Source organism: Antechinus flavipes, chromosome 3, assembly GCF_016432865.1.
Source record: "Antechinus flavipes isolate AdamAnt ecotype Samford, QLD, Australia chromosome 3, AdamAnt_v2, whole genome shotgun sequence".
NCBI classification, from domain to species: Eukaryota; Metazoa; Chordata; class Mammalia; order Dasyuromorphia; family Dasyuridae; genus Antechinus; species Antechinus flavipes.
In genome coordinates, this window is record NC_067400.1 from 2,033,214 (window position 1) to 2,058,374 (window position 25,161).

At 44.8% G+C, this 25,161-nt stretch overlaps 1 protein-coding gene across 28 annotated transcripts in view; it reads right to left on the bottom strand.

Moving 5' to 3' along the window:
• Window positions 1-25,161, bottom strand: part of DLG1 (discs large MAGUK scaffold protein 1) — a 149,634-nt gene that overhangs the window by 53,486 nt on the left and 70,987 nt on the right. For 15 of the 28 annotated variants that reach the window (XM_051991549.1, XM_051991563.1, XM_051991556.1 and 12 more), the window contains one exon: window positions 4,778-4,876. The exons of 7 other annotated variants lie outside the window; for them this stretch is intronic. In XM_051991549.1, coding sequence (XP_051847509.1) covers window positions 4,778-4,876 — 99 coding nt within the window. Of the gene's footprint in view, window positions 1-4,777; window positions 4,877-22,591; window positions 23,211-25,161 lie in introns of those variants that run through there. 6 more of the 28 variants (XM_051991571.1, XM_051991573.1, XM_051991575.1 and 3 more) reach the window with 6 other exon arrangements.

The window sequence follows — 25,161 nt, forward strand, 5'->3', positions numbered from 1 at the left end:
CAGGCGATGGGCACAAGGTGGAAGGGGGAGTGTCCTGAAGTCCCTACGAAGAGCAGGCTCCTTGAGCTTCACTGATGGTAGGATAGTGTGGCAGAAATGGATTCCCACGGCTACAATGGGGAGACCCATTCCGAGACCCTTGTAAGGTCCTTGCTGGAGGAAGATGATGGGAAAGATGCAGAAACAGCAGCAAGTGATGGGAAGTGGGGCAAGTCACGAGCAGCACCCAGCTTTTAGGACCGGAGCGAGTGAGTGCGTGCGAATGCGTCACTGCAGGAAGAGACGCCACCGGGACACGCAGTTTGTGATTTCCAGCTTCGGGAGGATGGGCCCGACAGAGAGATCTGGGAATTATTGGCCCAAGGACAACTGACGCATTATTTCTTCTGCACTCAGGTACTCTCGTGATTAACAAATGCAACTCCAAAAATCCATGGAGTATAAAGAATGCTTAAGCAGACTTTTAAAAGCTCCTTGAAGCTTTTCAGTATAACACACAGAGACAAGGTCCTCTTATCGCTATTCCCCAGGGCCTTTTCCATCATGCCCAATCTTCAATTCTTCTGTTTTATCGATCAGGAAATGACACTGGTTGTTTTGTAATTCCAGTGGTAGGGAGTTATGATAGTTTCTACGTGATAATGTTCTTACAATTAGTTTCACTATTGTATTTAAAACCTCCAAATCTTTTCAAGGGAAATGCACATTATTTGCTACCTGCTATTACCATTAATTAAATACTGCTCAATTAACTTTAAGATTAAAAATAATTGGTTTTTTTCCTAAAGGAATTAAAATTAATATCTGTGAATAATTATAGGAGAAAATAGTTTCCCTAAATTCAGTCGTATTTTTAACAAATGACAGAATTACTAGAGTAGTCCTTTTCTTTATTCATTTAATACACATTGAACTCTTTGGACAAAGCATCCTGCCGCTTGTTATTCTGACTTTGTGAGTAAGCAAAACATTATATTCTTGTATCTTTAAGTAACAATCTGAGTAGAAATTATTTTATAAAGTAACTCTCTAAAGTAAGAGAGTTGGACAAATATTAATTGGATTATGCTTGATATTACATAGGTTTCTTACTACAAATAAATGGCTTGCTCTCACTTAGTCCATAAAAAGAATTTTCATAAAAATCAAACAGAAGAATGTATTTAAAAACATAACACTTAATGATGTTGGGATCCTTACAAAGTGTTAAGTCATTGGAGTTGACAGAGACCATAATTATCTAACTTAGCCTGGTTCAGTATGATTGATCTGATCCTACGAGGAGATGCTATGGGCCAGAAACTGAAACAAGGTACTAAGTGGAATTGAGGAGACAATGTTTAAATCTAGTTTAGAACTGATTTAATCCTACAACAAATAGTGGTTTCCCAGTGATATAATGATTGGTGTGTACTCGGTGTGGGAACAGCATATAAGCAAGAAGCTCTCGGGGCCAAAGAGCACTCTGGGAGGTACAGAAGCCCACTCTCGGAGGCGGAGTCAGATTCATTCCATTTTTCACCTTTGTGCTGGCTGGAGGCTGAAGAACAAACCTTTGGATTTGGAGACATTCGGAGGGAGCTCTTGGAATCAAGGAGAGAGATAGGTCTCTATTAAAGGTAACCGGGCCCAAGGAAAGAGACAAGACTTGGAAGGAGAAAATAAATGTTTGGATTTTATCAGCTGGCTGCGTTTGAAGTGATTATTACTCTGAACTGACACCAGAAACCTCCCCAAGAAACCTGCTCCCAGAGAGAACCATCTTATATTACATAAAAGAAGAGAAACCACATTTTGTTGCCTGAACAGGGACTTGAATCCTGGACCCTCAGATTCAAGCAACAGAGTAACCCCCCCCCAAATCTTCGCTACCCCATTCCAGGCTTCCCCCTTTCCCTCTCTAAGAGACCACCCGGCAGAACTGTCCTGAGAACAGCGCACTTGGGCTGGCTGAGGCTGGGCGCAGGGTTGGCTAGAGGCCAACGGAAACGGTAGAAGTTTAGGGCTCATGTAAGAGAAACCACTGATGGCAACGCTCCAGAGTGGAACAGGGCGCTCAGAGAGGGAGCCAGGAGGCAGTGACAGGTACTGCTGAGCTGGGTCACAGCCAACGCCACAGGCCCTGCCAGTCCTTCAGGCCCACAATGGACGCCCTGCCCGACTGCGCGCTGAGCTCAGCTCTGTCAGGGGTCGCCGTCTCTGCGCCCTTTTCTGGCCAAACTCCTTCGGGAGACCATCTAGAACTGGGGCTCCCATGGCCTCCCCCTTGTAATCGGGGTCACCTCTTTCCCTCCCTGCCCTGTATGTGATCCTCCTTGGCTTTCTCTGCTGGATCTTCGTCCAGGTCAGGGTCTTACAAAGCGCAGTCCTGGGCTGCCATCTCTTCTCCCTCAGATGACTTCTCTCGGGGAAATATTACCAAATAGACCCATCCTTGGATACAGAGGCAGACAACATCCACGAGGTAAAACTCCGCCAATGAAAAGCTATTCCCATTCATCTGAATGGGGGAGATGACAGGGCCCTCCTGGAACGCCCTAAAGTCACCCTTTTCTCCCCCAAAATGGCCCCCTCAAGAACACAAGAGTCAGGCTGTTCTGTGCCGCTGACCCCAGCAGCTGGGGAAGGGGGAGGGGGCTGGGGCGCAGCGCTGAGATGGGGTGCTGCTACCCGAGCAAGCGCTCTCTGGCCCACGTTTGTCAGTCCCCAGGCCCTGATATAGCAAGGGGGGACAGAAGGAGGGGCATTCAGCAGGACTGGCATTACCTCTGCCAGGTGCCCTGCCCACCTGCTGCTATAAGCCAAGGGGCCAAGAGAAGGGGCAACAGAAGGCCCAGCATGGAGGGGACCCAGGCTGGGAGGTCACATCAGGTGAAAGGGTACCAAAAACATTCACAGGCTAGGACAGACGGGCAACTCTATGACCAAATTCAGAGAGAGAGAAACGTCAAGTCTTATGGGGGATCAAGAAGCCAATTGGAGAAACAGATTCTATTCTATTCTGGGGAATGGACCCCCAGCTAATCAGACTCTAAGGAGCAAATGTTTCTATTGTGAGGGTGGGGGCAGCCCCCTTATCCCAAGAAGGGACACCGCCACGTGGCCAAGAACACGGGCTCAATTCTGGGCAATGCTGTGCAGGAACAAAGACCATGAGGGGGAGGGGGTCCCCTGTACAGACAGGAGCACGAAAGGGCTGTTGGGGGGCACACAAAAAGTCAGGGTGGGACAGAGAGGTGGTGCTGGCTCACCCTAAGGACCCACTCCATGGTGACGCCAGTGGCCCACGTCAGCCCCTGCTCATTGAACCCCTATCATGTGCCAGGCCCGGAAACCCACAGTACATTCTCACGGGGGAGACAAGGATTCGCATGGGCACGGAGTGAGTCCACTCTGAGGAGGGAATACCGGGGGTCTGGGAGGGTGGAGGGGAACACAAAGGGACCAGCAAAGACCCCAAGTGTTGCTGGAGCCGCTCAGCAAAGGAGGCTGGGCCCCTTTGAGTCCGAGGGCAAGGGGAGCCCAGCATGGAGCCGGGGGACGGCCAGGGCTCAGAGTTTACTCTAGAGATGCAGTCGACTCAACTCGCACTTTGGGGAGCATTCCTTTGGCAGCAATGGGAGGTCAGAGGCAGGGGAGCAGAGGAGGGCTGCTGACATCATCTGGGCGGAGGGGGCGTGGTGGGCAGATCCAGGGGAGCCGAGGGCTGCTGACGGGGGCCAGGCTGACGTGCCAGCTGGTGACATTTCTTCCTTCACACGCGGCTGCGCTGCTGAATCTCAGGGTCCGACAAGACCATCAAGCAGCCTCCCCTCCTTACTCCAAGCTACCTTTTATTCATAGCTCCAATCTCTCTCTGAAGAGGGAAGGTCTGACTTGAAGCTCACTGGGTCTGTCCTCCCGGTTTTCCAATGATTTCCCTTTGAATGATTTCTTTTAGAGGGAAGCATTCAGGAATCAGAATCACAGTCAACTCCTTCTGGCTAAAGACTGACTATAACGTGCTGCCTAATGACCAGCCGTCCTTAAGGCAGGACACGGTCACCTCTCCCACCGGTGTGGAAGCCAGTTACCACGTGGCCGTCCTTTGGAACGTTCCAAAGGTTCAGGAACCAAACGTGGAGCAATCCTTCATTTTGGAAACACTGGAAAAAGGAGGATCATTTCTGACAAGCATCATCTGCCCTTTGCAAAACAGACAATGCCAGAGATGGCAGTAACCCAGCACAGTAAAGACGTGCTAATGAATCCAGAGGAGAGAATGGACTCTGGACATCTGGTCTTAACACAGCATATGAAACTGCACTTTCAAAGGGAAAAACCTTTAGTTTCTTAATTGCAATTGACTGCTTGATTTCTCAAGCTACAGCAAGACCCAATTAAGGTAAACAAAAAAACCCAAAAAACACATTACCAAGGCAACAGAGTTCCATTTGTTTTTTTTCAAAAACATACAATAAGTAATTCATGGAGCCACAAAATGCTATTTATCTGAACATACAGCACTGGGTTCAATCAGATAAGGAAGCACTATGTGGAAATTACATAATCAGAACATCAGAACTCCATCAAATTGGGAGGCTATTAAGAATATGATAAAAGATCACTAAAATGCTAAATATTTTATATTTCAGCCAGTTTAAATGTAAAATTTCTTTAAGTAAATTGATGCTCTAAGTAAAGTTAAAGGCTCAAAGGAAACAGAAAACAATTTCAAACACTGAAGGAGACATGGAAGAGAGAAAGAAAATACAAGAAAAAAAAAAAGAATAAAAACCTGTGGTGTTGTGGGCAGGATGACAGTATTCTCAGCAGAGACGGGCAGGACAGGGATCACAGGGACAATGGGAGGAGAGGGAGGTGCGGCTTCTGTTGGCTAAAAATCATCAAGGACAAAGAGTCAGGAAAGATCCAAGACATCGAGCAGCACAACATTTCTTAACAAAGCCAAACAGCAAAGCAGGCGCACCAGACATGCTTTGGGGCCCAGCAGGAAGGAGCTATCCCATGGAAACACTCAGGGGAAATCACAGGCCACAGGGCCGGCCTTCAGTTTTCTGCACTCCCTCCTGCAGGCCCCGGGCTGTCTGCCCTCCTTAGCATGGGACTGGGTCCTCAAAGGATGCACGCTCCATCTTAGTTAAGCTAATGCCAAAGGAGCCCGGTGTTACAAGGATCTCCATAAAGTAGCTGGGGACTACCTGCAACAGTCTACTCCTTCTGGCCGCTGCAACCAATGACAACCGAGGTCCTGGCTAACTAGGGGAGGAGGCAGAGAAAGCCTGAAGTCCCGAGAAGAAGGCAAGCAGGGAGGAGCACTAGCCCCTCCCCCAGGAGCTCTTGGGAAACTCCACCTTTACTGTACCCAATCAGAAACCCAAGTTCTCTATCAATCGGCCCAAGGCCTTTCCCATCCTGGCTGACTCTCTCTTAGGGTTAGTCCATCAAGCAAAGCTGTAATCCCCTTCCCTCTTGGGTTAGTCTGTTAAACCCCTCTCCGGATTTAGCTGCCAATTAATGCCCTCATGGGGCATTCCCTTTTTCCTGGTTAATTGTGAATTTCCCTGGAGAACTTGTCTTTTCCATTACTAAACTGTTAAAGCCCCTTTCTTTGCTAACTATCATCTTTCTAATATCTTCTGATACACTTTCATATTTGCCTCTTCTCATAAATCAAGATTATCTTTTGACTACTGAAAATTCTTCATCTGTGCCTTGTGCAACTTTACTTCCTAATTGGACTAGGAACTGCTATTCCGACACCATCGTTTGGTAGGGACTTCATCAGTTTCACATTAGATGATCCTAAATACAGTCTTCATATAGTAGTTTTCTTACATTTTAAAAGATGTGATTCAAACATATCTGCAGTCACGTTCCAGTCTCCTAAAATATTTCACCAGATTCTCATTTTCAATATTATTTGGGAACTCCAGCCCCACGGACCCTTTTTTGACCCAGTTATTTTCAACTCCCACATCTTGTGGTATTGGTCCAATTTAATGCTGTGAGTTGGATGACTACTTTAGAGATCTATGATTTTGTTGGTGTGAACACCTCCACATTGTGTTTATGATATAATAGGGCTGGGTCCCCCTGATCTTTTGGGGGGTGGGCCTGGGTTGGAAAAACTCTGAATCTCGCTCAATCCCTCCAGGCCTCTGGGAGCATCCCCATCTTCCTACCTTGTTCCCATGGGAAACTCCCACCTCCAATTGATCTGGGAAAAACAATCGCCACCCATTAATGATCTGGAAATTAGTCCTGCAATTCATCTGGAGATCATTCCCTAGTCCCACCATAGAAGGCTAAATAATATCAAAATTCTGTATCCCAAACTTTGCTATCTTCCTAATCAAGAAGTGGCCCAATGAGAGAAAGAGTTTCTCAGTGAAAATAAATCCATTTTGCCAAAAGCCTCACTTGCAGACTGGGACTGCGAATTCTTTCTCAAAACCTGCGACACCAGCCTGCGGATCCCCCATCACTGTTAGGGTATCCTCACCCCTCAACATTTAGGCCCCAGGGCTGGAGCAAAGTCAGCACCAGTTGGCTTGCCGGGGATGGAGCATCCATTAGGTTGTCCTAATATGTCTAGAAAGGTAAACTGAAGCCAGCAGTGACAAGGTCCTAGGATCCTGACTCAAAGGGTTTGGGTGGGCTCAGAAGGAGGGCCTGGGCCAGGGTGGTGACCAAGAGGGTGGAGAGGAGAGGACAGCATGTGACCAACGTCAAGACACACAAAAGTTGGGAACCTAGACACACAGAAGCATCCAGGACAACTTCAGACAAGGGGCAGGTATGGGAAAGAGGGCAGGAGTTCCATTTTAGATTTGGGGATCTTGAGGTGTTTATGGGATATCCAACTGGAAATATGGTGATATCTGGGAATCACCTTGCATACAGGTGATAGCCAAAAACCTGCAAGCAGGTGAGGTAATTAAAAGAAAGTCTGAGAGAAAAGGGCTAAAGAGGAGAAGAATTGCCTTTTGTCTTTCTTTGTATCCTGTGCTTGATCGGCACTCAGACTATGCTGGGGCTCCAATATGGACAATGGTCTTGCAAGGAGGAGTAAAGTAAATTCAGAAGCAGATGAAGGTGATCCCAGGAAAATCTGGGGAAGGATAACTGTCCTGGGGGAGAGAGTCTTTAAGAGGTGACTGATAACCTGGGCAAGGAGCCGCCACCCATTCACCAAAGGCCTTTCTCTGCCACCCTGTCAAACATCCAGAGGGAAGGAGGGCATTGCTAGGTATGGGAAACCTGGATGGGGACCGGACCAAGCCATACTCAGTGGCAGACGACAGCTGCCCCGCTTCCTACCGTGCCAGATAAATCCAAAGGCGGGCACACGGCAGTCGGGCACGACGTCTGCTCCAGAACGGTCCTGAGGACAAAGAGCAGCAAAGGCCCGGCCACTCCCGGCACCTGTCACTGCCACCGCTCCCTCCAGAATAATCTGGTGGGCTGGGGAGGGAACAAGGCCAGCAAATAAGCCCACGAGAAAGGGGAGGGAAATTCTTGGATAAGGTGTGAGCTCGGGTCTTAGTCCTAAGCATCCTGACCAAATCCAATCAAATCTGTTCTACATTTAAAACGTCAGGGGTCCCACTACACCCGCGCTCCCCAGCTGCCTCCAAGCCTCCCGGACCAAGCTCTCCTTCCTCAGCCACAAAGCTTTCCCTCCTTCAAGTGACTCCCTGAAAGCCTCACTCCAGGCTGCTCCACTGGGCCTTTCCACGATTCTCTCTCCTCTCACAGACTTCATTTCCCAAGAGAAAGGCTTTGCCAAAGGCCAGAGAGAAAGGCCTGGATGACCTGGGCCCAAGCTCTGCCACGCCCTGGGAAGAAGGGTTTCCTCAAGGGAAGCTGCCTAAGCCAGGAAATCACACTCAACTTTGATAGAGGAATAAGAGACAAGAAGAGGCTTTGGATAAAGGCAAAGGACATTTTCACATTTTCAGAAAACCAAGCCACAGAACTGTCATTACTATGGGTTAAGGCCAGTGAAAAGGGACCGTACATTTGATAATTCCTAGGATAAACTCAGGATTTCATTTGCTCTATAATAACACATTACAACTTGAAATTTCAGTATTGGGTATCAAGTAAGCATTCGAAAACAAAGAAGTGGCCTTGGAAGCCTTCCCACCTACTGTCATTGGTGGGGACGACTGCAGCTACCGCAGCTGCAGCAGCCCTGACAGAAGGTGCATCAATAAAGCTCTATACAGTATTTCCGGGTATTTTCTCATTGGAGCCTCATCACCTAGTGGGGGGAGAGAGCTGCAGCAGACAGAAGGGCAATGACTTGCCCAAAGTCCCACACCTAGGGATGTCTGAGGCAGGATTTGAACTCAGATCTTCTAGCACCATCTATTGGGCCACCTGATTGCCTCGAGCAAATCAGTTCATCTCTGCCTCAATTTCCTTTCAAAATAAGGAACTAGGATGGGCCAGGGGCAGGGAGGCCACTGTTCTCTTGCTCAGGACTGACTCTGGCCAGCTAATCTCCTTTCACTTTCCTGCCCCCATTACAGGGCTCAGCTTCTCATGGCTATGTGACCTGAGCAGTCACTGGAGGTGAGATATACAGGGGTTTATTCCCTTCCCCTTCTCCATTAAAAAATATCCTAAAAGCTATCAAACTCAGCATGTCCTTTGACCCCAGCAGTGTCATTACTGGGTCTGTATCCCAACGATATTATAAGGAAGAAAGGGACCCACGTGTGCAAAAATATTTGTGACAGCAAGAAACTGGAAATTGAGTGGACTCTCCTTGTGAAGGTCATGGAATATTCTTGTTCTATAAAAAATGATCAACAAAGTGATTTTAGAAAAGCCGGAAAAGATTTACACAAACTGATTTGAGTGAAACAAGCAGAACCAAGAATACATTCTACACAGTAACAGCAAGTTTGTGTGATGATCAACTTTGAAAGACTTGGTTCTTCTCAGCGGCTTGGTGATCCAAAGCACTCCTAATAAATTTTGGACAGAAAACACCGGCTGCATCCAGAGAGAGAACTGTGAAGAATGAATATAACATGCTACATTCACTTCTTTTTTCCCCATTTGTTTTTCTCTCTCATGGTTTTTCCCTGTCCTAATTTCTCTCTCCCAACATGATGCATAAAGACCTAAAACAATTACAATAAATAAAATAAGGTTCCCAGGTCCCATAGAAGGGAAGAGCTCCTCTCAGATTTTGTGGCACTAAAATTACAATCCTCTGACCCTTTTTAGAAGCTCTATTTTAAATTCGCAGACACTTTCCTATATTACAGGTGCCACACCAAAACTATGGCTGTCCTACAAGACTCACAGAAGCCACCGCTCCATTACTAATCTGCAGAAAAGTCCACAACAAACAACTCAGGAAGCTTCCCTGGATCATTTGCATCATCTCATTAGCCATCACCTGGTCTCTAACGGTCGTCCATCCTTCCGTCCTCAGAGCACTGGAAAGAGGTTGGAACTGATTGGATTCTATCTAAGAAGCAGCTTCTAGAACGTAACTGAGGGGACTATGAAACTCAAGGAAAAAGTAGAAGAAACAAACACCGTGGTACAAATACATCTATAATCTTGCTGCATGTAAAACAGATCCAACTGCACAATCCTCGGGCACATATTGTAACACGGGATTCGGCAAGAGACTTTAATGCGGACAAATCCTATCTTTACTCCTTGACTAATAAGCCAATAATGAATATCGCATCATCATACTCATCCCTTTCCAGCTGCATCTTTTAATAAAGCCATCTCCAAAGATAAAAATCTTGCCCATGTGACTATCCATGGTGACACCATGGAAACATTTAAAGCCGCCTTCAGAGACTTGCTTCCATGACAACAGCGGTTATAATATTAACACAATTGCAAAACAACAACACTTTTAGATAAATGACAACATACCAAGATTTTTCACATTACAAAATAATAATAACATATCAATGTCAAATTGGTGCTTTGTCCAAGGTGTATGTGAAAGGGTAAGAGACTTTAAAACAAATAAATAAATGCAAATTTAGTAAACTTAAAAAAATTATTTAGCTGCTATTTTCTAATAGCTATTTTGCTAATAAAAATTATTTAGCAACTTTCTTTAAAACTTTCTGTTTTGTGTCAAATGTAAAATCATCCAAAAATTCACTGAGATTTTCCAATAACATGAAAATCCAATAGCAATGGAGCCTTTTCCCAAGCAGCAACATACCTCTTTTGGAGTCTCTGAGCTAGCCGGGGCATTCATCAGCCTGCCGTGACCATTTCTTTCAAAAATCTGCTGTCACAAGAGCCCAGAGGAATCTTACTTCTTAACAGTAATGGCACAATTCCCCTTCCATTTCCCCTCAGTTCCTTCTTTTTCTAATTGGTCATCACTGCTTTGAGTTTGAAAGACTTTGTTCTCTTTCCATACTAGCTCTCCGACCCCAGGAATGAATACACCATCTCCGAAGAACAACAGAAGCCAAGAACTTCTTCCAGTTGTTCACTGTTTCCTGACTGACTTTTTGGGGTGGAATAGCAGTCAGGCCTATATAAAAAGGGGATTTTGAATTTATAAAGAGGGAATGAATTTGAATCCTTCAGGTAAGCTCTGAATAATATTCTTTTCCCCAAGCATCCTGGTCCTTTCTGGGGCAGCAGAAGTAATTCATTCACCTGAGGCTCTCTGGGGGACCTCATAGCACAGGGGCCTGTTGGAATACCCCCCCGCCCCGAGCAGATATATTGTCCATAACTGGGGGGGGGGGGGGAGAAGGAGGGAAGGGGAGGGACACAGGCCTTGGATCTCTGTGTTTCTATTTCTTTAATTACCTAGTCATGAGAGGAATTGTTAGGGTCCTTTCCACTCGTCTACAACCCCATGACTGCCCACTGATGCCATACCTATAATATCTTGCACGACTCATTCTGCCAATCAACATTTATTAAGTGCCAGGCTCTGTGCTAAGTGCTGGGAAGACAAATGCCTCTCCCCTTTCCCTAGGTGAGTCTGGGGAAGACCATATACAAAAAGGGGGGGGGGCTGATGAAGAGGGGGCCGAGGGCTCAGAGGAGATGTGAGGACCAAAAAGATTCAATATTGCAGAGATTTCCCAAGGCCGAGTTTTTCTGCGCTAGGAAAGCACGGTAAAGTCCAAAGTTCAAAAGTAAGTTGGGGGGAGGGGGCCCAAGGAGACAAGGATGCAAAACCCAACTTATGTGACAGGTGACCTAATCCTTTGGGTCTTTTCGTATTCCATGGGTAGCAGGACATCATTTTGTTTATTTGAATTTTTAGCATTCTTCTATTTCAAATATAAGTCATTAAGCAATCAGATATAGGTTACATGTGTCTAATTATGCAAAACACTTCCATAGTCATTTTGTACAAGACTCAAATAAAAGAAGAAAAAAAATGAAAGTAGAAAAGAGCCCACTTCAGCCTGGAATTACTCACTGTGGGTCCTGGGGGCGGACAGTGGAGAGTCCTTTGGGATGGGCCAGGATCAGTGTCCTGCTGAGAGCAGCTAACTCATTCCCAGTCCTTCATCCAACACTACTGCACTCACTGTGTTCCACATTCCCCGGGTCCCGTCACTTCCCTCTGCCCCAGCTCATCTCAGCCTTTCCCAGTTTTTCTGCTTGTCCTTCCATTCTTGCACAATGAAATTCCATCACAATCATACACCGCAGCTCATTGATTTTGATTTCCAATTCTTAGCCACCACAAAAAAGAGTGGCTGGAAATATTTTTGTACAAAGAGATCCTTTTCCCTTCTTTGGGAAATCTCTGGGATATAAGCCTAGCATAAGTATTACTGGATCCAAATACATGCAGTTTGATAACCTTTTGGGCACAGTTCCCAGTTGCTCACCATCAGTTCACAACTCCACGAACAGTGCCATTAGACTCCTAGTTTGCCCACATCCAATACTTGGCCTTTTTTGCCCAAATAAACACGGATGGGAATGAGGTGGCAGTACCCCACTTTAACAATCCCAAGCTGCACTCACACACGTACGTTTTAAAAAACACGTTATTCTGGTCTAGCTGAACCCCAACTCAGGGGTTCAATGTGGCTATTAACTATTTTGCGATTTCCCCCCCTGGGGTATTATGTGATGGGCATGGATCAAGCCCAATGAAGGAGCTTCTAAGTATCTTCTTCATGACCCTGTGCTAAGGGCTGGTAACACCAAGCAAGGCAAACGCCAGTCTCTGCTCCCAAGAAGCCACGCGTCCAAAAGGAAGCTAACATAAACCACCCCAAGGCAGACAGAACGTCGAAACTGGAGATCACCAAGAGAGGGAAGGCACTAGCAGGAAAGGCTTCTGGAAAGGCAGCAAGGGGGGTTTTCGCTAGGATTTAGGGGAAGCCAGCAGAGAGAGAGCCGTGGGCATGGAGAATATCCCGAGGAAGGCAGGAGATGCAAGGCCCTAGGGAAGGAATGGCAGAGGCTGACGCCACTGGCTCCCAGAGCAGCACGTGAGGTGGAAAGGAGCAGGATGTCAAGAGAAGGGACAGGTTCTGAAGGGCCCTAGAAGAACTTCATATTATGTAGATGAGAGAGAGAGAGAGAGTGTGTGTGTGTGTGTTAGTGTGAAAGATATTCATTTTCCTGTCAAAGAAGCATGGACAACCAGGAAGAAAACTTCTGCACTTTGTATTACCATGTTAGATATAAAAACAGAGATTCAAGGTTTTTAAAATCTCAAGAAAGGAGTAAGAACATGAAATTAGAAAGTAGCAATTAGTTCTATCAAGAGACACAGACATAAATTTCTCTATCATCATTAGATTGTTTTCTGGTTGTTTTCCAGCTGGGATTAGCTAACCAACAGCTGTTATTAATATGCTACAAGAACTGTAAAGTTTTGCTGCTTTGTGTATCAATAGGTCAATCTAAAAGGGACCAATTTTAAAATATTATTATTTTTGGTTAAATGACTTGTTACAAAATTAAACAAAATGAAAACACCAGCTGTGTTTTGCTTTCTGTATATCTGATAATTGTACCAGAATGCTTTCTCTAAGTTTAAATTTTTTTATACTTTCAAAAGATGTTAAAAACATCTAAATCTGTTCATTAATATTTCAAAATTTGTCAAAAGCTATTTGGAATACTTGATCAAAAACAAACTGTGTTTTGCTTTCAAAACAGAAGTTGGGTTTATGATATTGACAAAACATAAACTGATTAATTTCAAGCCACAAGTCAGCAAATAATCTTCCAGAGCTTTCCTCCAAATACATAATCAGTTTAAATTAGTTCAAATGGACACGATAGAGTCGGGAGTGTACAGAGGTAGCAAGATGTAAGAAGAGGCAGCCTTGAAGATAGAAAGCCCTGGCATAAGCCCTAGGTGACACAGAAAAGTAGAGGCAAGAATTGCGTCCCTTCCTCCCCCCCCCCCCACCCCCCATGGCTCTTGACAGCTACAAATTTAAGAGAAAGTACAGATTGATCTGCAAAGGCTGAGGATCTTCACAGGGAACCTAGTACAGTAGAATGAGAAGGAAAAAGTTTCAGATCCCAGATACTAATCAACAGTCAATGACCAAGACAGTTATTTCTACAAAGATTTTTCTGGCCGGAAATAGAGCTTAACTGAAAATTTATTAGAATTCTACTCAATTTCTTATCAATGAAAAAAGCCAGTCATTCTAAACTGGTAGTGTCAGGTAAAGACTCCTCCGGACCTGAGTTTAGAATCCTCTGGACCGTCTAAAAACAATTTAACCTTCCCATGATGACTTCTGGAGTTTTTCACTCTGATCTCATCCCAGATGTTGAAGGTGGCCAACCGAACTCCTGACATGAAGTCAAGGGGCCAGAGGTCTGAAAGCCAATTCACGTGACTACATCTTAAAGCTTATTTCTTTCACCGGTAAACTGGGAAAGGGGCAGTGGGAGGAGAATGCTGTCAGAAGGTCCATTCCAGCTTTAAATCCTGTGATTCTATAACTGTCTCATGCAGAACAAGAAATGGGGAGCAGGAATACGTATTTGCTAGCCTCCAATTTTGGAACCTCATAGGCCAACTGGTGTATTTCATGTGAAGGTTCTAACTCAAAAGATGCTCCATAGTCTGGGATAAAGGGGACCAAGAAGCCACCAGCTGATGATCCTAGCACCGAGTCCCATCATTTGGAGTACTTTCACGAATCTGAGCTAGAAGCTTACTATGATCACTGAATAAGGCTTTGTTTTGAAGCTTTCATACCTGAAGAAGGGAGAACAAAATGAAGGTTTTTTTCTTTTCAAGGAAAAAAAATGCATTTGTTAGTGGACAGCTGAAAATCTTTTCCCTTTAGTCAACTCTTAAAATCGACAAGGATACAGATAATAAAAGATTCAAATCCAACATTTGAAATTGCTCAATTTGCTTATGCATTGATGGGCTGCCTTTCCCACCCATCTAAAAATGTGTCCTCAAACTTCTACCTGCTTTTTTCTACACTTTAAGCAAGGCTTGAGGCCTCTGGATTTCAAATCTCACACTCAGCACATTAAAAAGGTATGATTGCCATTCCCCACAGGGCCTCCTAAGTGGGAGCCCAGGTAGAGAAGCTGAAGCAAGAAGTCTATTCCATCCCCTGCCCCTTGTAGGGGGTCCTAAGTTCAGCGCTGTTGAAACAAGTGACAGAAATGGACCACCTGGGCTCCCGTGAGCATGAAGGGGAGGTCCAGGCAGAGATTGAGAACACTACGATTTGACTCCTTTGGCCTCCTCACTACTTTGGAAGGAAGAGGCCTGGGATCTGGCCACAATCTGCTGGGGGGCTCATCCCTGAGGGGGCCAGGCTTCCCCCCTGCTCCAGGAAGGCCCCGGATGCCAAGGTGTGGGGCATCCCCAAGTTTCTCCCTCCACTGATTGCAAAGGTCTCACTGAAGGGGAAAAATTCCAAAGTAAACTCGGGCTCCAACTTTGAGGCCTTGAAGTGACTTTGCACATTTGTGTCCAAATGGTTCCCAGGGGGCTAACAGGCTGCTCTGCACAGTCCGAGAAAATTTTTGTGTCACTGTTTACTGAAAGTTTGTCAAACTCCACAGGGACACGAATGTCCAGAATTAGGTTACAGTCTGATATGTACTTAGGGAAATCACAATTCTAAACTTCAAAATGAAAATAGCGACGATCTCCTTGAAATGACATCATAACTGACACAAAATAAGCTAAGTTTAGAAGCTGGCACACTCAATGAATACAATACTGACAGAGAAGAAGGCTTTAACTTAACACAAAATGGACTTATCAAATGAAAAATCAGAAATTTATTTAATTACTCAATTTTTGTAAGAAACTCTAAAGAAGAATTCTAAAAAAAGTTCTTAACAGCAGTGTTGGGAAGCAGTGCCCCTATTTTCCACAGATGAGACTTACCGAATATACTGATCACATCACCTCCACAAAACTGGCAAAGATAGTTAACGATGGAAATTTCTCATCAAAGAGACCACAAGATGCCCCTGGCAAAGCTGTGACTCCATCCAACTGTTCTCACTTAACCATTACATAGAGCAGGGGTCCTCAAACTTTTTAAATTGGGGGCCAGTTCACTGTCCCTCAGAGTGTTGGAGGGCCGGACTATAGCAAAAACAAAAACTTTGTTTTGTGGGCCTTTAAATAAAGAAACTTCATAGCCCTGGGTGAGGAGGATAAAAGTCCTCAGCTGCTGGGTAATTTGAGGGGCTATAGTTTGAGGACCCCTGACATAGAGCTTTGGCATTTGCACAATGCTCTTCATAGATTGTTTCATCTGATCTTCAGAACAACTCTGAGAGGTAGGGGCCATTATTATTATTCCTATTTTACTAACAAGAGCTCTTGTTTACTAACAAGAACCTGGGCACAAAGGTTCAATAACTTGGACAGGGTCAAAAGGCTTGTTCTGTGTCTGAAGATTCCACCTAGGGTCTTCTTGATTCTGGGTCCCACATTCTCAGGCCCTTAATCACCTAAGGTAGGCTGATACGGCCTAGCATGTCAAGAACCAGAAAAGCCCTAGCTGAGTGCTCCCTGTAAAGATGGAGGCTCTAGCTCACCCAGGTGCTCCCCTTTTTTTCACTCATATGCCTCTGACCCCCACAAGCTCCGTGAGCAGCATCCGAACCTGTTTGCTCAGGAGAGATTCTGAGACCCAGAGGCAAGCCGGCCCACTCTGGAGCCCAGCTTCCCTGTTGGTGATGCCCAAACGACACAGAACCTGATTCCTCTCTCAGGGGGCACAATTGCCCACTGGCCCCCAAATCCTTGCCCGCTCTCAAATTTGGGTCATTCTAGACTTCTATTTTGCTGTCCCTCCCCCAATATGGCCCCTTCTCTCTCTCTTTCGGGCTCAAGTGGCCTTTCTCTGCACCAGTCCATCCTCCAGACGAGTCAGCGGCTCTTTTTCTGCTGTGTGGCTCAGAACGTGTTCCTGCCCAATCAAGGCCAATACAAACCCTGTTTGGCAAAGAAGGCCCTCTCGAAGCTGACTCTGAACCCCCTCTTTCCAGGCTTTCTGCTTCTTTCCCCAGCATGCCTGACTCCGTGTCCCACGTAAAGAAGTTCCTTGAGCATAGGGACTGTCTCACCGGGATTCTTGCATTCCTAGTGTCTGGCCCATGGGAAGACTGGCTCATAGGGGCAAGGAGGGTTCAGGTGGCCTGCTTGAACTCGGTTCCTCCTGCCTTCCTCCTCACCACCTGCCTTTCAACTTCATGGTCCCCCATCCAAGTGACACTGGGTGAGCTTTATTCCCATTACTCTTTCCCTGATAATCCAACTGCTTCTGAGTAGACTGGGGAACTCAGGAAGTTCGGCTCCCTTGCAATGCTTCACGCAGTCAACACGGTAGTCTCGTCCTCCTGCCTTGCCCGTGACTGGAGAGGCCACGCCAGCCTCCAGTCCCTCAGGCTAGACCCCTCATCCTCTCCCCTTGCAGATCCAATGCAGACCCATTCATGGTCGGCTCATTTCTTTTCTCAATACAACCCTGGACTACCAGAACAGCTGCTGCCTCCCTTCAAGTCTCTCCCCATGGCAGCCCTCTCCCCTCAGCTGCCAAAGTGGTTTTCCTCAAGTGGAGGACTAATCCATTAACTCCAGGGGCTTCCTTTCCCCTCCAGAAGAAGTACGAAGCATCCCTTCACACTTGCCCCCCTCCACCTTTCTCCCCCACAGGCCCTTTCCACGCCAGGGATCCTGGCCTCTTGGCTGTCCCACCACTAAGACTCCCTTTCTCAGCTCTGACTATCACCCATGCCGGACATGCTCTCCCTCCTCTGCTCTAACTACTGGTCTTCTGATTTCCTGGAAGTCTCGACTAAAATTGTAGCTTCCGCAGGAAGTCTTTCCAAACCTGAATTCCAGGGCCTTCTCTTTGTATGCAGCCCTCACCACAGGCCACCCTGGGAAAATCCTTATGAGAAATCTCAGGCTGGAGTAAATCCACACCCGGCCCACCTTTCAGAGATTCGTGTATGATTTGTGTCCACAGGTACAAGGGACCTCTTCTTGGGGGAGAGCCCTTCCGATCTACTCACACACTTCAGGCAGGACAGGGGAACCTTTCTCCTGTCAGAATAATGTTTTTAAAACACCACCACCAACACCAAAGTTCATTATTGAAGTCAGATGTTAAAATTCAATTAGACATTTAGTCTTCCCCGCCCATTTCATAGCCCTCTCCCTGATACCTGTCCATACGGGTCATTGAACTGCAGGATAAGAATTCCTGGTTTAAAGGAATGTTCTGCTCTAGTCAGCACAAAGTGAGCTCTGCTGTCAAACTAGCTGGGCCTCGGACCCCCTTACATTCATTATTGAGGATACTTTAGAAAGGGCTCTTGTTTATGTGGGTCCTATCTACTGATGTAGTCCTATTAGAAAAACAGCGTAGACCTTGCAGACCCTCTAAAAGGTTTCCAGAACCCCCAGGGGTCCTCTAGCCCCACTTTGAGAACCACAGCTCCAGGCTTTTCAGTCAGTTGTGACAGAAATTGCTTGCCTTGCTGTCAAATATTCCTAAACCCTACTTATTTCCCTTCTCACACATATTTATCATATAGTTTTTCAAATATGCCTTCAGTGAGAACATAAATTAGTCCCATGAAAATTTAATAGCAAGACAGGAAGATATCCTCTCTATACTAGCTCTCGGTCAACATTTTTGGTAACAATAAGCTCACCAAGTTTTATTCTCACACTTCTAGCCCCCTCAGCATCCTGAAGAGTGTGCCCCCCCACTTCCACCCCCTGCAAGTCTCGTCTGGGCATGTGTCGGTGCTCCAGCTGCACCTCCCTTTTGGAAGCACCAATTTTAGATCTGTGAAGACTTCTGGAAGCAAAGCTTTTTCTCCATCAGTGACTGATGGTTAGAGTCCATTTGTGGTGGCTCGATAGCCACTGATGGAGGGCAGGGCTTTTCCTGCTCTTGCCTCCATCCTCCCTGGCCCCCATTTTGCTGTCTCCAGTCCCTCCTGAGGCTTGCCGCTTCTGCTGCTTATTGCTCTTCCATTCACTGATTCCTCACTCTGAACTCCAGAAGGCCAGCCCTCTTCTCCAATGGGTGCTTCCTATGGGGACCTTCACGGTACGAGTGCAAAGGCCCACATGAGGCAACTTTCATTTCCCTCGCAGTTCTGGGTCTGACTTTTCCAATCTCACAACCAGAACTAAGCTATTGTGTCTCCCCCTGGCGCTCACCTCTGTACCCTGGATCGTCTCACCCTGGAATATCTGCTCTCTGGACTGCCTCTTTCTGCCATTGTCGAGGTCTTCCTGGGACCTCCATTCTGTGGAGAGCTCAGGCAAGCCACCTTTATTCCCTTCCCAGCTCTACTCCTGACTTTCTGGACTTCAACTTTAACGACTCCCCTTTCACTCCTCATACTGTAGACGCTTCTGCTTCACACAAAAGTATCTGTTTTTACAGGGTGTTAAGGGTTTAATTTTGCCCTAAAAATTTACCTTTCCTTCCTACTCTCCACTTTCTAATTGAATTTTTTTTTTAAGCTTTTAAGAAAACCCCCAAGAACCAGCAAAATAAATTCTTACACTGGCCTTTCCAAAAAGCAAAGTCTTATTCTATATTTTAATTCTATTACCCATCTGGCAGAAGTTGGTTAGCATGTTTCATTCTCAGATCAATTCAAGTTGTATCATCAGTAATAAAAACATGCAATGGCTCATCAAAGGCATTCTAAAAAGTGGAGGGAGAGAGAGAGGTCTTGGATATAAAATATCAAATGCACAAAAGCTACAAAGATAAAAAAAAAAACTACCCCGTTCCCAAGATGAGCTATGAGCAATCACAAAGAATCTGTGACCACCTGAACATGGTGAAGCGAGTTTCTCATGTGGAGAGAGTGTGCTCCCTAAGGGGGAAATAAAATTGATTCCTCCAACGCAGAGGGTTTCAATTAGGAAAGGAAGGTCAGTGCAAAAGCTCCAGAAAGTTACAGGAAACGTCCATTCACAGACCACTCTTTGGGGGAAATGGCGATAACTTTTATAGTGACCCAAAGAAGATCTACTCAGAAAACCAACAGGCAGCTTCACCCTCGTGGAGCCAATCGAGTCCGCGTCTGCCACAAAGTAACCAACTCTACCCGCTGCTCTCTGTCTCTGAAGGAGACCCTCTTTTATTTTAGTATTTTTATTCCTCTAATGGATCACTGATCTCACTGGTGACAGAACCCCTCTAACCCAGGAGCCAGAAGGCTGTCCATGCTGGCGCAGCCCGGGCAGCTCTCTGACCTGCGGGCTCCCTGCATCTGCCGGCATGGCCCATGCACACAGGTCTTCCTGTGCTCCTTCTTATGCAAGAAGCTTGATCTGCTCCTTAGAAATCCATTAAAAGAGACTATTCCTAGGATGATCACACCCATCTGCGGGCAGTGAAAGGGCAGTGGGCAAGGTGTGTGTCTCCTACTGGATAGGGAACCAGGAAGCATCTGTACGCACACCCACTTACTCATGTGCACACAGACACATGCACCCACACACAAAGCTTCCCACAGCACCCAAGGGGCTGACCTAACCGAGTACTCTGGGTTTTGGCCATTGGGCATTTACCTAAAGCAGAGCAGAAAGACTATCTGAAGTTGGAGGAGAATGGACATCTTGTCTTAAGGGAATACACATGAATACAACAGGGAAACAACTGGAAATAGGAAAAGACCTTCCCCAAACCAAAAGCTTTTGCGTTTCCCACTCGAGGCGAGAAATGGAGACCCATGACTCCCAGAGTACAGGGCTTGGCAAGGCCAATGTTAAGGCTTTATCGTTAATGTCTCCTTTGTTGTTCTGAGGTCATTAAAGAGAGCCCACCGTTACTATCACCAAATATGGTTTTTTCATCTAGTTCCTCTCTCTATTTAATCTTTCCTCTGGGAGGCTCAGTTGGTGAAAGGAAGGACCAGAGCAGTGACCAGAGCAAGGAAGCCGGCCCCAACAGGAAAGCGCCTACCAAACCGGTCTGTCCTTCATACCATGAGGCAGTTGACTGCCTGAAGTCCGGCTCTTTGCCACTGACCAGGAGAGCTACAGCGGCCATTGCTGTCTCCACCTATTCCCTCGGAGCTTTACAAGTTCTTGATGAGGTAAGAAACAAGCCGTTGACATTTCTAGACCTAAGCCTCTTTTCTTAAAGAGACAAAATTTTAAGGAAAAGTAAAGAATTACACCCCCAATTCTTAAAGAAATCTATCTAAAGAGAAGACTCAAAACTGAAACTGTTCTGTCACAGGTAGTGATAATCTAAGTCTAGATAAAATCTTGATTAGCATCTTAGGAAAACAAGAAAAAAAAATCAACAATCGCTTGGGCTTGGGACTCAATTCCTAAGTTACCTCAACTAAATTTTTCAAAGAAAGTACTTTAGCTTTAAACCAATGAGTTCAATTAATTCATTCTAAGGAACATTGCGCCTTTCAATTTTTGTAAGTACAACGCTATATTAATTAGGTAATGAAAGTGAGATTTGTAGGCTAGCACAAATCCCCATTAAACATTTTTGTAAGGGCTAATTTAATGTTAACATAGAATAACCGAATGCCAGGCCTACACATGAGCCATCTTTACATTTCATTCTTCCCTCTATAAAAGATCCTTAGAAACAAAATCTACTGACAGAAAATAAAGTTTAATGAAACCTAATACAAGTTACTTAATAAATGATACTTAAGAAATAGTTTATTGTAAAAGTAGGATTTTATAAGGCATTTAATTTATATAAATTAACTTGGGAGAAAATAGCCTTTCTGACTTCAAACAAAAGGAAAAACTGGGATTAAAAAAACAAAAGGAATAATGGAAAGAAATATCATGGGGAAACTAAGTGGCTCAGTGGATGGCACACTGGCAGGAATCAGGATTTGAGTTCAAATCCACCCTAGATACTTCCAGTCACTTAACCCTGTCTGCCTCCAAAACAAAAAACAAATGACATATCACTTAAGAAAGTTTAAGTACTTTTAAAGTAGACAATAAGTAGCCACTAAGATGCCCACAACTAGAAAGAAACTGCTAAATTATAAACTATTTATTTCGTTGCTCCTGTTAAATAGTTAATGACTTAAGGGTCCTTGGCCTTAAATGACAAGATATAGTTGTACTGAACAAATTATATGCAGAGACAGATCCTTCTTCATTCAAAAAATAACCACCTGATTCACAGTTTTTATATTTAGTATTTAAAAAACAAAACCCTAAACTAGATATTTTTAATACTTTTGCTGCTTCAATTCTGATGGAGTAGAGAAATCACTTTGTACGTCATTCCCCTGGATCACTGACTTTTAATATTTTCTCCCTGCCTCTTCATGTAGAGCTTTAATGCTGACGTTCACTGCCCCCAGTTTAAATCACAATTTATGTGCTGACAGAAAAATATGGAATGACAGAAAATTACAGTGTAATAGATTTACTCACTGCAAACAAATTTAGAAGCTAAGGAAAAAACCTGACAAAATGATGCCACATGAACAATACCTTAAGATTTCTCCCATTACTGTGTGATCAGATAACACACGCTTCCTTACAAAATATGTTTTAATATTCAGTTCAAAATTTCAGAGCTGGAAAACAACCAGCAAGGTCTCAGGAAACCTTATCTATGAATTTTGCAATTTCCCATTCCTGTAAGAAAACGATCTTTCTATGGTCATCAATCCCTTCAAAAGAGGAATGGCAAATTAGCATTTAATCTGTTAGACTATTCAATATGTTGTATAATCACCATATTTACTGGGGGAAAAAAAGGCTAACCTGATCAACAATTTTCAGCTCTGCTGATTTACACACTGACGCATACATCGATGTCATGGCATTTCTGAGCTGTCATTCAAAAGCATCTCAGGACCGACTGCTGGGTCTGTTGTTGTTGTCTTTTTTAATTACATAAGGCGAGGAGAGGTTTCGCTTCCCCACTCGGCATTAAGCCCTACATTCCCCAGCCTGGAAGCACATCAATCTCTCGGAGTTCAAATTATGTAACATAAACAAGGCATCTAACGTTCCACCCCATCTCCCCGAACGGGAAGAAGCCGTGCAAAGCCAGGGCCCGATCCTCCGAGTCCACAACCATTCCAACAAGTGACGACGGATTACCTGGGTGGAGCTGGCAGCCACCGAGATGCAGTCAATAAAGCTGTGTCTGCGAGTGAAGAATGCCACGATCTGCTGCCAGCGGGAAGGGCTGGGCTCCGGCTGCAGCTCGTCGCTCGAGCCCTTCTGGGCCCAGGGCTTCTGCTTGGGGCCTGCCGAGCTGTGGCTGGAGCCGGGGTTGCCTCCCCGACTGGCACGAGAGTACAGAAGCGTGTTGTTTCCGAAAATGTAATTCATCTCTGCAGCCCTGCAGGTGGTTGCCAGGCAGTCTGATTCCTCCAGCAGCTGCTCAGCGCTGAGTGATCAGAGGCAACTGCAGAGAGAATTACAGCAGCATCGCTCGCAGATCAGGCAAATGAACATCTCCCAAACTGCTCTTCAGTCCTCCTCTAAGTTCAATCCACCCAGCAGCCTGGGTCTTCCCTCTCTACCTGTTACTTGCCGGAAGGCCGGGCTCATTTTCGGAGACAAAGAAGGCAGACTAAGGTGGATTGTTCGTTCTCGATTATCCTCTCCCCGAGGTCTGCAGGGATCAGAAGCTGTTCTTTTGTTAGCTGACAACTAGACAGACTGAAATCCAGGAAGTGAGGTCGACTAGCAGGTACAGAGGGATGTTCTAAGCACTGGACTACCGAGACCCTTTGGGGCTGCCTGATTTAATGCACTGGGTGGAGAAACCGCAGATCACAATTACCAAGTTTCAATCACAGGCATAGTAAAATCCAATGGCATCTTTGCTGCTTACATAAATTATAAACAAACTGAATTTAACAAGGAAATGTTCTCTCTGCAATCCTTCTGACTACTTAAGATACAGTGACCTAAAAAAAGCCATTTTGTTATTAATGAACAAATTATTACGTCAGAAAGGATATTTCATTAAAAGTGCTTCCAAAAACTGTTTGCTATCTTGCACTGGGAAACAAGAACATAATAAAAGGGGGAAGAGGATATCCATTTTGAATGTAGCACAGCCATTTTTTCTGTCATAATAATGTTCCTTCACTCACAATGTTTCAATAATTAAGTTTAAAGGTAAAGATAATTAACTGACAAAATTAACACTTCACTTCTGGAACTTCTGAGACATTAAAGAAGAAATATCATCTATCATGAAATTATACACATCACTCTTATCAACAAATTAAAACGATCCAATTTAACAACGTGTGTCAACTTTAGAAAGCATTCAAAACTGATGACAAGTGTTCAGAATTCTGCTATCTCCAGAAATTTTAAAAATGGAAGAAGAAGAAAGGAGGGAGGAGGCAGAGATGGAGAAAAAAGGAAGAGAAGGAAATGAAGGCAGGAGAAAGAAGAACAGTGACAAGCACAGAAGGAGAGAGGAGGAAGAGGAGACTCCCAGGGAAAGCAAGCTGACACCCAAGAAGGTTGTGATCATTTGTGGCTGAGGCGAAGCTCGCCATGTCTGCAGCCCCAGAAGCCCCAAAGCTAAAGGAAACTATAAGCTCCGGTGCTTCTGGGCCTGCCTCTTCCTGGCAAGGAGGCCAGGAGGATGAAGCACGGGGGCCCTCTCCAGCTCCTGTGGGCTCCCCACGAGGCCCTCATTTATCAGATCACAAAGACATCAGACAAGGCAACAGGGCCTGTCTCTAGGCACTCCAACAGCTAAAAGGGGTCGTCACCCAAGGGTCCAACCTCAAAAGGGGACAGGAAATGTTTCTCCTCCGGGAAAATCACCCAACACTAACAAGCTGTTCAAGACATTGGAAATGGGAAATTAAAATCTGAAGGACTTGAAGAAGCCGGGCCAAAATGATGGATTAAAAGGAGCAACCCAGCTGAGCTCTCCAAACAGCTTTGAAATAGTGCATCCAATCGCATTTTAGAATAGCAGAGTCAAGGTAAGTATAGGGTGAGAAATCTTTCTAGCTAAGACAACTCAGAAGGTCAGAATCTAATCCCAAAATCTTAAAACTACCACCACTTCAATAGATGCAGAAAAAGCTTTTGACAAAATATAAATCCATTTCCACTAAAAAACAAAAACAAAAACCCTAGAGAACACAGGAATCAATAGAGTCTTTCTTAAAATGATAAATACTATTTAAAACCAAAAGTCAACATTATTTGTAATGCAGATAAGCTAGAAGCCTTCCCACTGAGATCAGGGTTGAAGCAAAGACGTCTACTGTCAGCCACTATTATTCAAGATTGTTATTAAATATGCTGGCTATAGCAATAACAACAAGAAATTATAAGAATAAAAATAAGACAACAAAAACAAAACAATAACTTTTGTAAATGATATGATGGTGCACTTAGAAAATCCTAACTAACTAAAAAACAATTAACTTTTGCAAAGTTGCAGGATGTTAAATTATATTACCAACAAAACTCAGCAGGAAGAGAAAGAAAGAGAAATTTAAAATAACTGGAGACATCATAAAATACATGGGGTATAAAACCCAGGGAATATATATGAACAAATCACAATGCACTTTTCACATAAAGACAGATCTAAACAAGGAAAAATATTAACTGTTCAAAGATAGGCTGAGCTAATATAATAAAAATGACAATTCTACTTAAACTATTTTATCTGCACAGTA